Source organism: Quercus robur, chromosome 2, assembly GCF_932294415.1.
Source record: "Quercus robur chromosome 2, dhQueRobu3.1, whole genome shotgun sequence".
Taxonomy (NCBI): Eukaryota; Viridiplantae; Streptophyta; class Magnoliopsida; order Fagales; family Fagaceae; genus Quercus; species Quercus robur.
Window position 1 is genome coordinate 27,349,846 of NC_065535.1, and position 13,644 is coordinate 27,363,489.

The window sequence follows — 13,644 nt, forward strand, 5'->3', positions numbered from 1 at the left end:
TACAGTATTTTTAGTTTTCAGTAAAATAAGCTGTATCCAAATGGATCTTAAGGGTGTGTTTGGATACCGCTTATTTGATGAAAACTGAAAATTTATTGTTGAAAATACTGTAGCAAAATAATTTTTAAATATGTTAATAGTGATGTGGGATCCAAATTTACCTAGAAATTTGTGTTTTGCTAAGTTTGGTGGAAAAGTAAATAGTATCCATGAGATCCACTAAAAAATGCAAAACTCACGAACTGGGTAAAATGCTTAATCTAAACGCACGCTAAAATATCAATAAATTTTTGGTGTAGACTCATCTCTAATTCCAACGTAAGAGATTTTACCTAACTGGAATCCGAATCCACGGGACACGCAGTCTAGAGTTCCACTTTTGGTCAGGTGCTATTCAAAACTTGTCTCCTAAGTAAATTGTTTTGAAAAAGGCCCAACGAGAGAGAGAGAGAGAAAGAGATGGATGATCCTTTGGCGAACGATTGCTGTTCGGTGTGCCGTAGCAGCTTCAATATTCCTTGTCAAGCCAATTGCTCTCACTGGTTCTGCGGTCAGTGCCTTTCTTTCTTCACTTCTGTTTCATTCAAGAATTATTATTAGATTGTTGAATTACTCAGATTAAATTCTAGGTTCTTCGTTTTCCGCCATTTTCTTGCTTGTAATTCACAGGACTGATACTGAGTTTTTAATCTCTCTTCTTTGTGTCTACTCTAAAGTGGGTTCCTAAAACAAAGTGTCCTTATAAGCCTGTAAATGACATGTTAGATTATGTACTCTTTGATTTTTGTTGACAATTATGAAGTCTTAGTAATTTTTCTTAAACAAAACAAGAATCCATATAAAGCTATACTGCTGGGAACCCAAAAATATGGGGGATTCAACTTTTGGCCTCACCCTTCACCCCTTACTACGTGGATAGGGAATATATCACATGAGAATTTTATTAGAGAAATCTCACAAACGATGATATGGAAGCAAGCCGACAAGTTGGCATTTGTGCAATTGCATCGCGTTTAAAGATTATTGTGACTTGGCTCAAGTTTGACATCATTGTGCCTATAATGGATTTACATGTCTATATGAAAGGGCATCATCTTCAATATAAAGAGAAAAAACCTCATAGCGTCCCATAGATCTATTTTGTGAATTGTTCTCACTGGATGGAGGGAGTTTACCCCTCTTAGGCTCACTTTTACTATCTGCCCAAAAGTGGGTGGATTGGAGGCGAAGAGAATCACTCAATGTATTTTTATTTTAAAAAGAAAGTTTTATCCTTCAACTCAATGAAGTAAGGGGAAAAAGAAGACATAGTGTAATGGCAAATCAATATCAATTTCATTCTCTCTATTTTCTCTTATAAAAATGCAATCAACATAAGACAAAATAATCCTTTCCTCTTCTCTCCTTTCCTTGGGGTAGATATTATCCCTTTTTTTTTCTCCTATTTCTAAAACTCCCTATCATAATGTAGAAAGGTCTTTGCACTTTATATATGAATTAAGATTACGAATAATTTCTACCTCAAAAGTGCATCTTCTCCCATTCCAAGAACAAGGTAGAGGTTGTTTAATTAGCAAAAAAACAAATATTGAATAAAAATAGAGTGTATTATTGATTCTTGAGGAGCTAGAAGTGGCTCCAATTGATGAGACAGAGATGGGATGGATGGAGTTCAAAAAGGAAGAGATGTTATGCATACTCAAGGAAAGGAAGGGATAAAGCTCTAGGTTTGGATGGCATCCAGCATTGTTGAGGAGTTGTGGAGAAGTTTTAGGAAGTTTATGCTTCTTGCTGCTTTGGAAAAATGCTTCATTTATAACTTTAGTGCCGCAAAAAAAATAAAAATAAAATTGTAGAAGTAATAGAAATTTGTGACCACCGATTAGTTTGGTTGGAAGAGTGTATAAATTTTAATGGGTCCTCTTGTCACTTTCCCTTGGAAAGGTATTTGGGAAGTGAAGGCCCCCTGAAAAGTGTCTTTTGTTTGGACAGCAGCATGGGGCAAGATTCTTGTGACAATCTTAGGAGGAGATGATATACTATAGTGGATTGGAGTTGTATGTGTCAATGTAGTGGGGAGGGGGTGGATCACCTTTTGATTCATTGAAAGGAGGCTTATCAATTGTGGTGTTCTATATTTAGGTCTTTTGGTATCTCTTGGGTTTTGCTAGGGAGTGCAAAAGATATTTTGTTTGGTTGGAGGAATTGGTTTGGGAAAATTTGTTGGATATTTGAAATTTGGTTCCACTTTGTTTGATGTGGATTCTTTGGTGAGAATGGAATAGGACAATGTTTGAGGATTTGAAGGGATCAAGGGACCAACTTCTAGCTCATTTTGTTGGGACTTTGTTTGATTGGTCTCGAGCTTGGGGACTTACGAATAAAGATTATGTTCTTATGTGTATTGAGTCTCTTTCTCATTGTATATAATTTTCTGTATTTGTTTGTAATTCTTTAGGCTTCTTTATGCCCTTTTGCATGAAGTAGCCTCTTTTCAATTAAATTTTTGTACTTATGAAAAAAAAAGATGTGTGGACAGCTGCTTTGGATATAATTTTAACTGTGGGTAATGTTAAACAGAATATTGTCCTAGTCAATTGGTGGTGTACTTGGAATTTGTTTTCAATAAATATTATGAAAATCAGGTAGTTAATTTATTGTCTTTGTGTTCAGGCAATTGTATTATGGAGGTTTGGCATCATGGTTCAGCAATTCAACCATGTAAATGCCCACTGTGTCGTCGTCAAATTACCTTGTTGGTTCCTGGAGAGGCTTCATTAAGGCAGCATCGTGACCCAGAGGTTGCGGAGATTCTAAGAAAGGTTGAAACATACAATCGCCTTTTTGGTGGGCGTTCCAATGGTCTGATTCAGGTAATTATGTGTGCGTGTGTTTGTGTGCATAAAATCTTTTAGATGTGCTAGCAAATTATTCTTGTTAAGGACTTTTTTATTGGAATGCTGCTTTTAAATATACGGCATGAAAATTGAGATAAGTTTGAGGTTGATGATGGCATTTGACCGCACATTCAACATCGACTAACAAATTTTGTATGTATTCATAAAATCTTTTAGATTTGCTAGCAAATTATTCTTGTTAAGGACTTGTTTATTGGAATGCTGATTTTAAATATACGGCATGAATATGGAGATAAGTTTGAGGTTGATGGCGGCATTTGATCACACATTCAATATTGACTAAAAAATTTCATATATATGTATATATATATATATATATATATATATTTGCCTTCTATTATAAGATATGAGAGGAGAAGTATGTTCTATTGGGTCCAGAAATTCAATGATACAAATATTGGTCCTTTTGATGTTAGGCACAAAACTTAAATATCAAACACACGCATCTTGAGTTTGATATATAACTCATACAACTCATCTTGGGAGGAGAAGTATGGTCTATAGTGGGCTTGCCTGTAATTATACAACTCATTGAGTTTTAGTGCACCTCTGATTCTTCTCTTATGAAAGATAGGATTGAAAGTAATTTAATGAGGACAAAAGGTTGATGAAGAAAATTTTTCATCATTGATACGTATTATACAATTAAGATTTCAATTCTTAAGTTCATAAAATAGGAATGCATATAGGATTTGTGGGCTTGACTATAATTATACAACTCATATTGAGTTTGATTGCACCTCTGATTCTTCTCTTAGAAAAGATGGGATAGAAAGTAATATTGGTTGGAAAGGGGAAGATAGAATGGCGTGGATGCCTGCCAGGAATGGTTCTCTTGATGTAAGTCGTATTATAGAGTTTTAACTGCTGGAGGAAGTCATTCTTTCCCGTGGAGAAGTATTTCTAAGGTGAAAGCTCCTTCTAAGGAAGCTATTTCCACTTGGACAGTTGGACAGCTACCAAGGGAAAGATTTTTACGTTGGATAATCTTAGGATGAGGAATATGTGTTGTTAACCACTATTGGATGTGTAAGAATAGTTAGGAATTGGTGGATCACCTACTCCTTCACTGTTCTTCGGCATATAGTTTATGGACATTTGTGTCTATCGTGCGCTTGGTGTTTCATGGGTGGTGTCTAAGCAAGTGTTGGAATTGCTAGCTTGTTGGAATAAGGGTGTCGATCGGCATCAGGTAGGCAGTTTTTTGGGGGGTGATTCCATTGCATAGCATTTGGACTATTTGGAGTGAACTGTACCGCCAAACTTTTTAATCGGAGAGGGGGGTGGGGGGGGTGGGGGAGAAGCTTGTTGAAATAGTTCTTGCTTTCTTTGATTGATTGGATGACTACTATGAGTTAAGAGAGGTTAGGTCCTGGGTAATAGGTGTTACTTGTGTTGTTGTGATGGGGAATTTGTGGATCATCTTCTATTCCACTGTAAATTTTCTAATGCATTAAGGAGTGAAGTTTTTGAGGTGTTTGGGATTCAGTGGGTAATTCTGAAAACGGTTAGCTCTCTTCTTCTTGCTTGGAGAAAATTGGTTTGGAAATCACTTGTCAACTATATGGAATATGGTCCTAGCATGTTTAATGCGGTTAGTTTGGCAGGAATGTAATATGGTAATACCTGTACCTTTGAAGACAACAAGAGAACCTTAGACCTCTTAAAATCTCTTCTCTTCGGTACTTTGTTTCAGTGGACTTGTATTTGGGGTTTTACGCATTGTATTTCATTTTCTAAATTCTTACAATCTGTTAGCTTTAGTTCTTGAACTTGTTGAATTTGTTTCTTGTTCAAAGTGTTCACCATCGTGAACATAATGTTAAGTTATTTCAATAAAAGTCTTATTACCTATCAAAAAAAAAAATGAGGGTTCTTTCCATTCCTTCCCTTTTGGATTTTTAGATTTGTGAACTTTTGCTTAGTTTCTTGTTTTCCCTTATTACACTACCTGTGTACCAGGGGAGCAGCTTGTACTATTTCAATTTCCTTTTAATAAAGTTTTATTTACCTGTGAAAAAGAGTAGTTTAATGAAGACGAAAGGTGGAAGAATAAACTTTTTCCATATTGATATGATTCGAAATGAGGAAATCCATTTAAAGATAGAGATGAACCAATTGATGAAAAGATGAGGGAGAGTTGTGGACTAATGCACCTGTAAGAAAGTGAGTTGAATCCAGTTGAGGGAACAAAAAAGGGTAGAGAAAGACAAAAAAATAACATTAGTATAAGTATTAAAAAAGGACGTGATGCCAAACACTATCAAATGTGGGGGATAGAGGAGAAGTTAAACAAAAAGAAAATGAAGACCTTAAGAATCAGTACTTTGAGATTTGCCTGGAATCATCACCAAGTAGAGAAAACTTTGGAATCTATTAATATAGCTGATACACAGGAATTTATTTGATTAGAAACTAACAATTGAAGAATTTTAGGTTTTCAGTTGTGTTATGGGTTTAAACCAGGGGCAAAACAGTAATGTCACTGTACTCCTTTATATATAAATAATATTTTATGTGTTAGGGTCAACTTATCAAACCATAAACACTTTTACCTTAACAACATGGTATCAAAGCCCCTAGTCCACTGCCGTTAACCCTTCGACCACCACCCATCGGTATCCCTGTCGCTAGCAACCATAATAGTTGAAAATCTCTACCTCACCTCATCTCTCCATGCTTTTACCACATACTTGAATTCTACTATTGTTCCTAAGTCTATCTAGGAGGCTATGTCCATCCCTGGTTGGAAGTCTGCTATGGAGGCAAAAATGTCTACCCTGTCTTGAAATGCTACTTGGTCTTTAGTTACTCATCCTTCAGGGGAAGCTATAGTTGGTTGTCATTGGGTGTATACTATGAAGTACTTGCCTAATTGTTCTATTGAGCGTTTGAAGGCTCGCTTGGTTGCCAAAGGGTATACCCAGAAATGAGGTGTCGACTATGTAGAGACATTTCTTGCCTATTGCTAAAATTTTTTATGTCCGGATTTTGATCTCCTTGGCTACTAATTTGGGCTGGCCACTATTTCAGTTAGACGTTAAAAACGCCTTCTTGAATTGTGATTTAAAGGAAGAGGTGTAGGTTGCATAAGGCCATCTATGGTCTTAAACAATCTACTAGAGCTTGGTTTGGTAAATTCAGTGAAGTAGTGTTAAAGTTTGGATTGTAATGTCACTACTCTGATCATTCTGTGTTTTCTCATACCTTTGCAAGAGGAAAGATTTTGTTGATAGTATATGTTGATGATATTATAATCAATAGTGATGACAAAAAGGATATTGATGATTTAAAGAGATACCTTCAAAACTCCTTTCGAACTAAGGATTTGGGTGAACTTCATTATTTCTTGGGTATTGAGGTAGCACGATCTAAAGAAGGCATCAGTTTATCAAAAAGAAAGTATGTGTTGGATATGTTGGAAGAAACCAACTTGTTAGGATCTAAACCAATGGAGACTCCTATGGATCCTAATGTCAAATTGTATGAAGATCAAGGGGAGTTGTTATCTAATCTTGAGAGATATCGCTGTCTAATTGGTAAACTAAATTATCTCACAATTACTCGCCCAGATATATTATTTGCAGTCAGTGTTTTTTGAGCCAATTTAGAAAGATCCTCACCTTCACGTTCCACATTGGGAGGCAATTATGAGGTATCTTAAATCACATCCAAGCCATGGTCTTTTGTATGAAACAAACAGTCACCTACGGGTAGAATCCTATATTGATGCTGATCGGGTAGGGTCACTGTTAGATAGAAAAGCTACTACTGGCTATTGCTCTTAAGTAAGAAACAAACTGTTGTTGCCGGATCTAGTGCAGAGGCTAAGCGATACTCTTTGTTGGCGCCTAAAAGGAAATGGTAAATTTGACACCTGGTCTTTCTACCATGAGATTCAGAATGCTTAGAAATTTGTGTTCCCTTGGAAGGATGTTTGGAAAACTAAGGTTCCTAAGCGAGCGGCTTTCTTTTTGTGGACAACTACTCATGGTCAGATTCTTACTTTGGATAATCTCATGCTTAGGGGCTGTTTTTTGACAAATCAGTGTTGTATGTGTTGTTGTAATGGGGAGTCTGTGGACCATTTACTTCTTCATTGTCCAGTTACATACACATTATGGGTTGTTATTCTTCATGCTTTCGGCATTCATTGGATCATGCCAAGCATTGTGGTGGGTTTGTTATTTTGCTGGCATCAATGGCTTGGCTTGGGAATCATACTTCGTATATTTGGAATTTGGTTATGGGTTGTTTGATGTGGATTGTATGGTTGGAACGAAATTGCCGCTCCTTTGAGGACACTGAGAAGATGTTGGAAGAGTTAAAAGTCCTTTGCTAGCGTAGTTTGTTTGATTGGTCTCGGTGTTAGGGTTTTATTGATTGTTCATCTCTCTTCGAGTTTTTATGTTCCCTTAGAATTGCATCCCAATTTCTTTCTCTTTGTTGTTTGTTTTTTGTTTTTCTTGTGTTCATCATCATGAACAACTTGTATTGTTCCTTTCTATTTTCTTTAATATTATTTCTCTGATTACTTATAATAATAAAAAATAGAGCCATGGCACAAACATCATGTGAGCTTATGTGGATTAAGCATTTACTTGAGGAATTAAAATTTGTTGTAAAGGTTTCTATGACGATGCATTGTGACAATCAAGCAACAATTCACATTGCCTCTAATCCTATGTTCCATGAGAGCATATAGAAGTAGATTGTCATATTACTCGAGAGAAAGTAGGAGATGGTATAATTGCTATTTCATATGTTTCTACAAGAGTTCAAATTGTTGATATGTTTACCAAAACCTTATGTTAGACTGGTTTGAGTTTATTATGTAACAAGCTGGGATTGTATTATATATACTCTCTAACTTAAGAGATGATATATACTCTCCAACTGGGTCCAATAAAATACTCTCCAGCTTGAGGGGGAGTGTTATGGGTTTAAACTAGGGGCGAAACACTTTATATATAAATAATATTTTATGTGTTAGGGTCAACTTATCAAACCCTAAACACTTTTACTTTAACAAGTTGGACTCAGCTGTGTCCCTAAAGAAGGGTGACACTGGCATTCATACCTAACTGACTTGCTTGACTGACACCTGAAATTTTGGTAAAATGATCACATCAACCATACATGAACCGTTTTGAAAGGTTAATAGCAGACTTAATTATGATAAAGGAAAGAAGCTGAAATAAGAGAAAATCAAATAATCTGACCAGTGTACCCCTTTTTCCTTGTAAATGTTTTTTTTTTTTTTTTTTTTTTTTTGACACTGTGGCATCATTCCATCCATGATAGCTGATTTGTATAGTAATTATGAATGAGAAGTTAAATATCTTCAGTTCTCTTCATATGAAGATATAAAATGTCATCCAACTGGTTGTACTGTGTTAGTTTTCAAAAATTTCCCACCTATTTCATAATGTATAGTTGCATTCACAAAACTCCCAGTAAATCAAGGTAACATTTGGAGAATCATATCATATTTCCTGAACTAGAAGATGGAATATACTTACAAAAAAAAATAGAGATGAATATATGGGATCTCTGGCCATATTCTAATGAATGTATGCATTTAAAAAATTTCAATTATATATATAAATGTATTTATCATGACTTATTGGCTGCATTAGACCAGTTGGTGCAACATTTGTGACTTTTTTTTATCATTTACAATTGCATTTTTTTTCATATCTAAGCACCCTGTGCCGAAGTCACTGTTATCTCACGTACAAATGATGTTTTCTTTTTACAGAGAATGCAGGACCTTCCATTTCTCCTCCGAAGGTTGTTACGGGAACTGATGGATCCTCAGAGATCTCTTCCTCTTGTCATCAGAGCCCGTGTCTACATTGCAGTTAAGTGAATGACACAAACATGCAGACATGTGTGGTAGCTCCTTGCATTTCTGTTAGATTCATGCTTACTTACATCTTCTTCAGTTTCAGCAGCATAATTATCTGTTCATTTGAATACCAGTGTTTCTTTTATTAAATTAAGGCATGCATCTTTTCTGCCTTAGCAGCATAGTTTGTTACTATACCTGGGTGGAATAATTTTAGTGCATTAATCTGGGTCTTTGAAGTCCTAGATATTATTTTAAGCTGCCATCTAGAAACTATTGAGGTTTCTCTTTGATTCAGACAGCCAAAGCTAATATAGAAACGTCATTGATTTAGTACCTTGAACTTGTTGAATAATATGATATAGTTTAAGTATGATCCAAAAATGTATATTGTTTAATTCTTAAGGATGATGGCTTAAGTCTTGCTGGATATCTGGACCAACATTTTTTTCCTCCGTTTTACATGCCCAAAAAATAAAAGAGGAAAAGGTCAGAGCTTTTCTGCCATTCAGTGGATTTTATAATGATAGAGTGGCTCCAGTTATCAATGAAGACGATTTTATGAGATGCTTTTATTTTTAGTTTGTCTTTTGGTAGGAAAAGAATAATGGCATGTTTGATCTTTGTAATTGGACCTGTTGTGTCAGGTTTTCCATATGTTGAGGTGGCATGGTCTTTTCTAGCCCCTTGACTAATCAAGGCTAATTTGACAAGAGTCAGAACCATGTTGTTGACCTTTTGCATTTGTTCTTTCCTTTGGTAACCAAAGTAGGCTTGACAATAAGCAGCTGCAGGACTTTGTGCATTACATCATTGTTTGTAGCTTGTTTGAGTTATTTTGACTTCATTGGATGGCTAAGTCCAACCTGATATGCAGTACTATATCGTTAACCCATGTATTTTCTCATAATCTTCTTCTTCTTCTTCATTTTTTTTTTTTTTTTTTTTTTCCTGACTAATTTTTCTACTCCTTTCATAGTAGTTTTACCCTTGACCTGGATAACCCATGTCATGGGTAGTCCACTTGTTGATTTAGAATAATGGTTATCAAATGTATGGAATGGTATTCCTATATGTTTGATGTAGAGTATTCGTAAGAAACGACATTTTAGGACAGGTTTGAAGGAGTCAAAACCTCATTGCTTCAATTGAGACTTTTATTTTTAAGATCTATATTTGAATGGATGAGGGATATTGGGAATCTTTCTTGTACTCCTTTTATTGATTTTTTTAAGATCTTTGTAATTTTTTGTGTTAATTCTTTGGTGGTGGGGCTCTTGTTACTGCTGTGTCTTAGGGCTTTGCCTCTCTTTTCTTTAAAAAAAAAAATTTAGGCTCTTGCTAGTCCTGTGTACTAGGGCTTTGCCCCTGTTTTCTTTTTAGTAAACTTTAAGTTACTTATATAAATATATATATATATATATAATTTCTTTTCCTTTTTAAAAACTAAGAATAAGGGTTATAATCGACCATCTGTTAGGCTAAATATTAATGAAAAATTGAAAATCAAGGGTAAAAAAAGGATATGTTTGTTGTTGATATGGCAGTCTGATATGAATCAGCTTTGCCAAATGTTGTATTGCACACGCACAGACACAAAAATATCTATTATATATGGTTACTGGTTGTTTTAGACTTTAGTAGCTCAAGAAGCTTGAGAGAGCTTTTTTGGGAGAAGTAGGGAAAGCGATTTGTCATTGCTGTTTATTCTGGTTATGGAAGCTCCAATGTTTTGGGCTGTACAGTGTGCTCTCTTCCTATGTCCTAGCTTGTGTTAGCTCAAGGATCTTTAGCAATTTGGACTTGATTCTAGAGAGGTTGAAGAGGAGGCTACGAGTTTAGAAAATACATACTTGTTTGAAGTAAGATTACTTATATTAAACAGTACTCTACCTTGTTTCAGATCTACTTTATGTCCTTGTTCTTTTCTCCCAACTAAGTTACACACCTGGTGGGTCTTAAAAATACCTCATGTACCACCTCATATTCTTGTTTTGTGTGTGTGTGTGTTTGGGGGGGGGGGGGGGGGGGTGGTGGTTGTTTGTTTGAAGTGTTGTTTGAGCTATAGCTCATTGGCTGTTTTTGTTCCTATTTCAATTATTTAGAAACACCTCATGAAGATTTTTTTTATGAAATAAGAGTGACAAGTTTAAATATCATCTAGTAAATTGGGGAATGTGTGCTAGCTATGTAGAATGGGAGTCATGACCTTAGGAGTAGAAAAGTATTTTATAGAGTTTCTTTGCTAGATGGCTTTGGCATTGAGCGGTAGAAATGGATAGTTTATGAAGGGGAGTGGTTGGTTTGAATAGTGGGGAAGGTAGAGGCGTTTGGACCACCCTTATTGTAGGATGTTGGTCCACGTGGGTTGGGTTTTGTGGAACAACAATAGGAGTGGTATTTTGTAAAAATCATTTCCTTCAAAGTGGGAGATAAATGGCAACTTTTGTTTTTGGCAATCTTCTCTTTCTTTTCTTCTTCTCTTTAAAGTTACTGTTCATACAGCCCTGAACATAATCTCTCTAATTCTTCTTCTATCCTAACCCTAAACCCACTACAAACACACATGGACAAATTCCCTACTTTTTCTTACATCAACCCTACTTCTGCACAGAGTCTTGTAGCTTATGGTGTTTCTAAAAGAGACATCTAGGGTTCAAATCCCCCCTCCCCCAATTATCAAATTAAAAAAAAATGGTATTTTCCTATGTACCTATCGGAACTAATCAATGAGGACAGAAGGAATTTAAGGAATTCCAGAATCTGAAAACATACCCAGGGGGGGGGGGGGGGGGGGAGGGAGGGGGGGATATCATTATACATCCCTACATTAGGATTCAAACATTCCATCACTTAGAGACTCCTTCCCAACAGTTTAACTCTTTTCAAGGATAAACCTATACAAATTTAACTTGGAATTCTCAGAGATCCTTAGGTGACTGTCATTAACTTGACACTCATGTATGACTACCTTACTCTTTCCCTCTTTGCTACTTAAGGGCATCTGTGTGAACCATTCAACCATGAAGTATGACTAGCATGTAAGAAAATTAGAATGGTTTATACCAATCAGAATGCATTAAATTGAATGGTTATAATGCTAAAGTGAGACAGTGGGATGCTACTGTTGTATTGGCAAATAATCTTGTAGGGCTTTGTTTGCAGCTGCATGTGCTATAGCATGGCTGCATCTGGCAATTATGTACAATGTACACAGGCACAGCCCAATATATGCTGTAGTTTAGAGTCATATTTTCAATTACCAGGGTGATAATCTAAATGTTATCATGTTTTATATTAACCTAAAATCTTGAATTTTACTCTTACTGGTATTTCAAGGACAAGCTCTTATTCTAGTTGTTATGGACAGATGATACTAAGTGCTGTCTACGTACTGAGTCCTGTCGACATTATTCCAGAAGGTATCTTGTTGCTTGCACTTTTAGTTTGTTGAATTCTTATGGACATGTTTTGGTCCCTGAAGGTGATTAATTGCAATGCAGGAATACTGGGAATAGTTGGCCTCTTGGATGATCTCCTTATAGTGCTCATCTGCTTCCTCCATGTTGCTGCCATGTATCGGTCGGTACTCTATTTCCGTCATGGAGGTTCATGAGCTGTTCTATGGACATGACATATTCAAAACCGAAGAGGAGAGCAGCAATGAAGGAAAGGAAAGTTTATACAATCCCTGCAGAAAGCAAGATATGTTTTTGTCTTCTGATTTCCTACTTGGTGGCACTCACCAAGTCTAGACAGGATTAACTTCTTGGATACACATGATTTTAAGCCTAAACCTTTTCTTTTGTACCTTTTACGTATCACTCTGTTTGTGGCTGCAAAATAATGCAAGGCTGCTTCCATCCATCTTTTATCAAACATGGTAGTTTCTCTTGTATATGGGCAACAAGTCATTCTTTCATTCGAGTTTATAAATAGTATCATGCTCATGTTGCTTTAGATTACACAGGGAATGGCATTGCTATAGTACCGGCACTCTGAAAATATCCAAACAGTGTTATGGTGGTACAGTGCAGACAATAATTTGGTTCTTCTACAAGCAAAAGTACCGGAAAAGTAGGTGACCGATTCACCAATATTTGTTTCCTAACTACTGATGCTTGTGTTGCCCAAAAATTAATTCTACAGTTACTCTTGGTTGCCACTGGCAAGGCACCCTGGTCTTAGAAACAAAGGAAATGTCTACTTTAATAAGTTGTTTATTTTTAGTTTTTAATTACGCACCATGTATCTTGTAGAGTTGTAGTAAATATTTTCTATCCCACTTTCCAGATTTCACCTTTAAGTTAGAAATCTCCTCTGAAAATTAAAGTATCTATGGCATGATATTCATTTGTGTAATTTGTATGACTAATTAACACTAAAGAAAATAACAAATAGAATGCAATTCTTTCCTTATTCTTCTCCAAAGCTTTTAGAAGACTCTTTAGAATATACACCTCTTCAGGGTAGTGATGAGTTTCTAGATTAATTGATGAGACAGACAAACTGGCAAAGTAGGGCCTTGATAGAAACAATTAATTGGTTGGTGCTGCATCATAAAGGAAAGTTCTTATTACTTTGTGATTTGAAAATTAACTTGGGTGGGTGGAACTTGCAACACCTGCAATTAGTTATGCTTCATTATGTTACAAATTAAATGGTGACTGAAATACCGTATTAAATACCCTCATATCATGATGAAGGTTTAAAAATTCGATTACAAAGTAATTGGAGAAGTAATTGAAGCTTTTGTGCAATCTCAGGGTTGATTTTGTCATTTTTAAGACCTCATGACATTGATATTCATGAGATACTGGATTCGAAATCTCTTGTAGGTGGGACTAAGGGTTGAGTGGACATTAGGCCACAATG

General features: G+C 35.8%; 1 protein-coding gene across 2 annotated transcripts; it reads left to right on the forward strand.

Annotated features, from left to right (window-relative positions):
• Positions 1-316: 316 nt before the first annotated feature.
• On the forward strand, positions 317-13,075 carry LOC126713132 (uncharacterized). 2 transcript variants are annotated; one of them, XR_007651283.1, is made up of 6 exons: positions 317-550; positions 2,674-2,873; positions 8,680-8,781; positions 12,140-12,191; positions 12,273-12,652; positions 12,740-13,075. XR_007651283.1 is itself a non-coding variant. In XM_050412790.1 (5 exons), exons 1-5 carry the CDS (start codon positions 460-462, stop codon positions 12,383-12,385), a joined length of 558 nt encoding a protein of 185 aa, XP_050268747.1. In that variant the 5' UTR covers positions 317-459; the 3' UTR covers positions 12,386-12,734. The 2 variants fall into 2 exon arrangements, 1 of the variants encoding a protein (XP_050268747.1); XM_050412790.1 differs by lacking the exon at positions 12,740-13,075 and having other exon boundaries at positions 12,273-12,734.
• The last annotated feature ends 569 nt before the right edge of the window (positions 13,076-13,644 follow it).

What these genes read in the sequence shown, in the direction of transcription:
- LOC126713132 (XM_050412790.1), top strand. Translation starts at nt 460, where the DNA reads ATGGATGATCCTTTGGCGAACGATTGCTGTTCGGTGTGCCGTAGCAGC. An exon ending in TTGCTCTCACTGGTTCTGCG is followed by an intron (nt 551 to 2,673) that starts GTCAGTGCCTTT and finishes CTTTGTGTTCAG; the next exon opens with GCAATTGTATTATGGAGGTT. An exon ending in TGTCGACATTATTCCAGAAG is followed by an intron (nt 12,192 to 12,272) that starts GTATCTTGTTGC and finishes ATTGCAATGCAG; the next exon opens with GAATACTGGGAATAGTTGGC.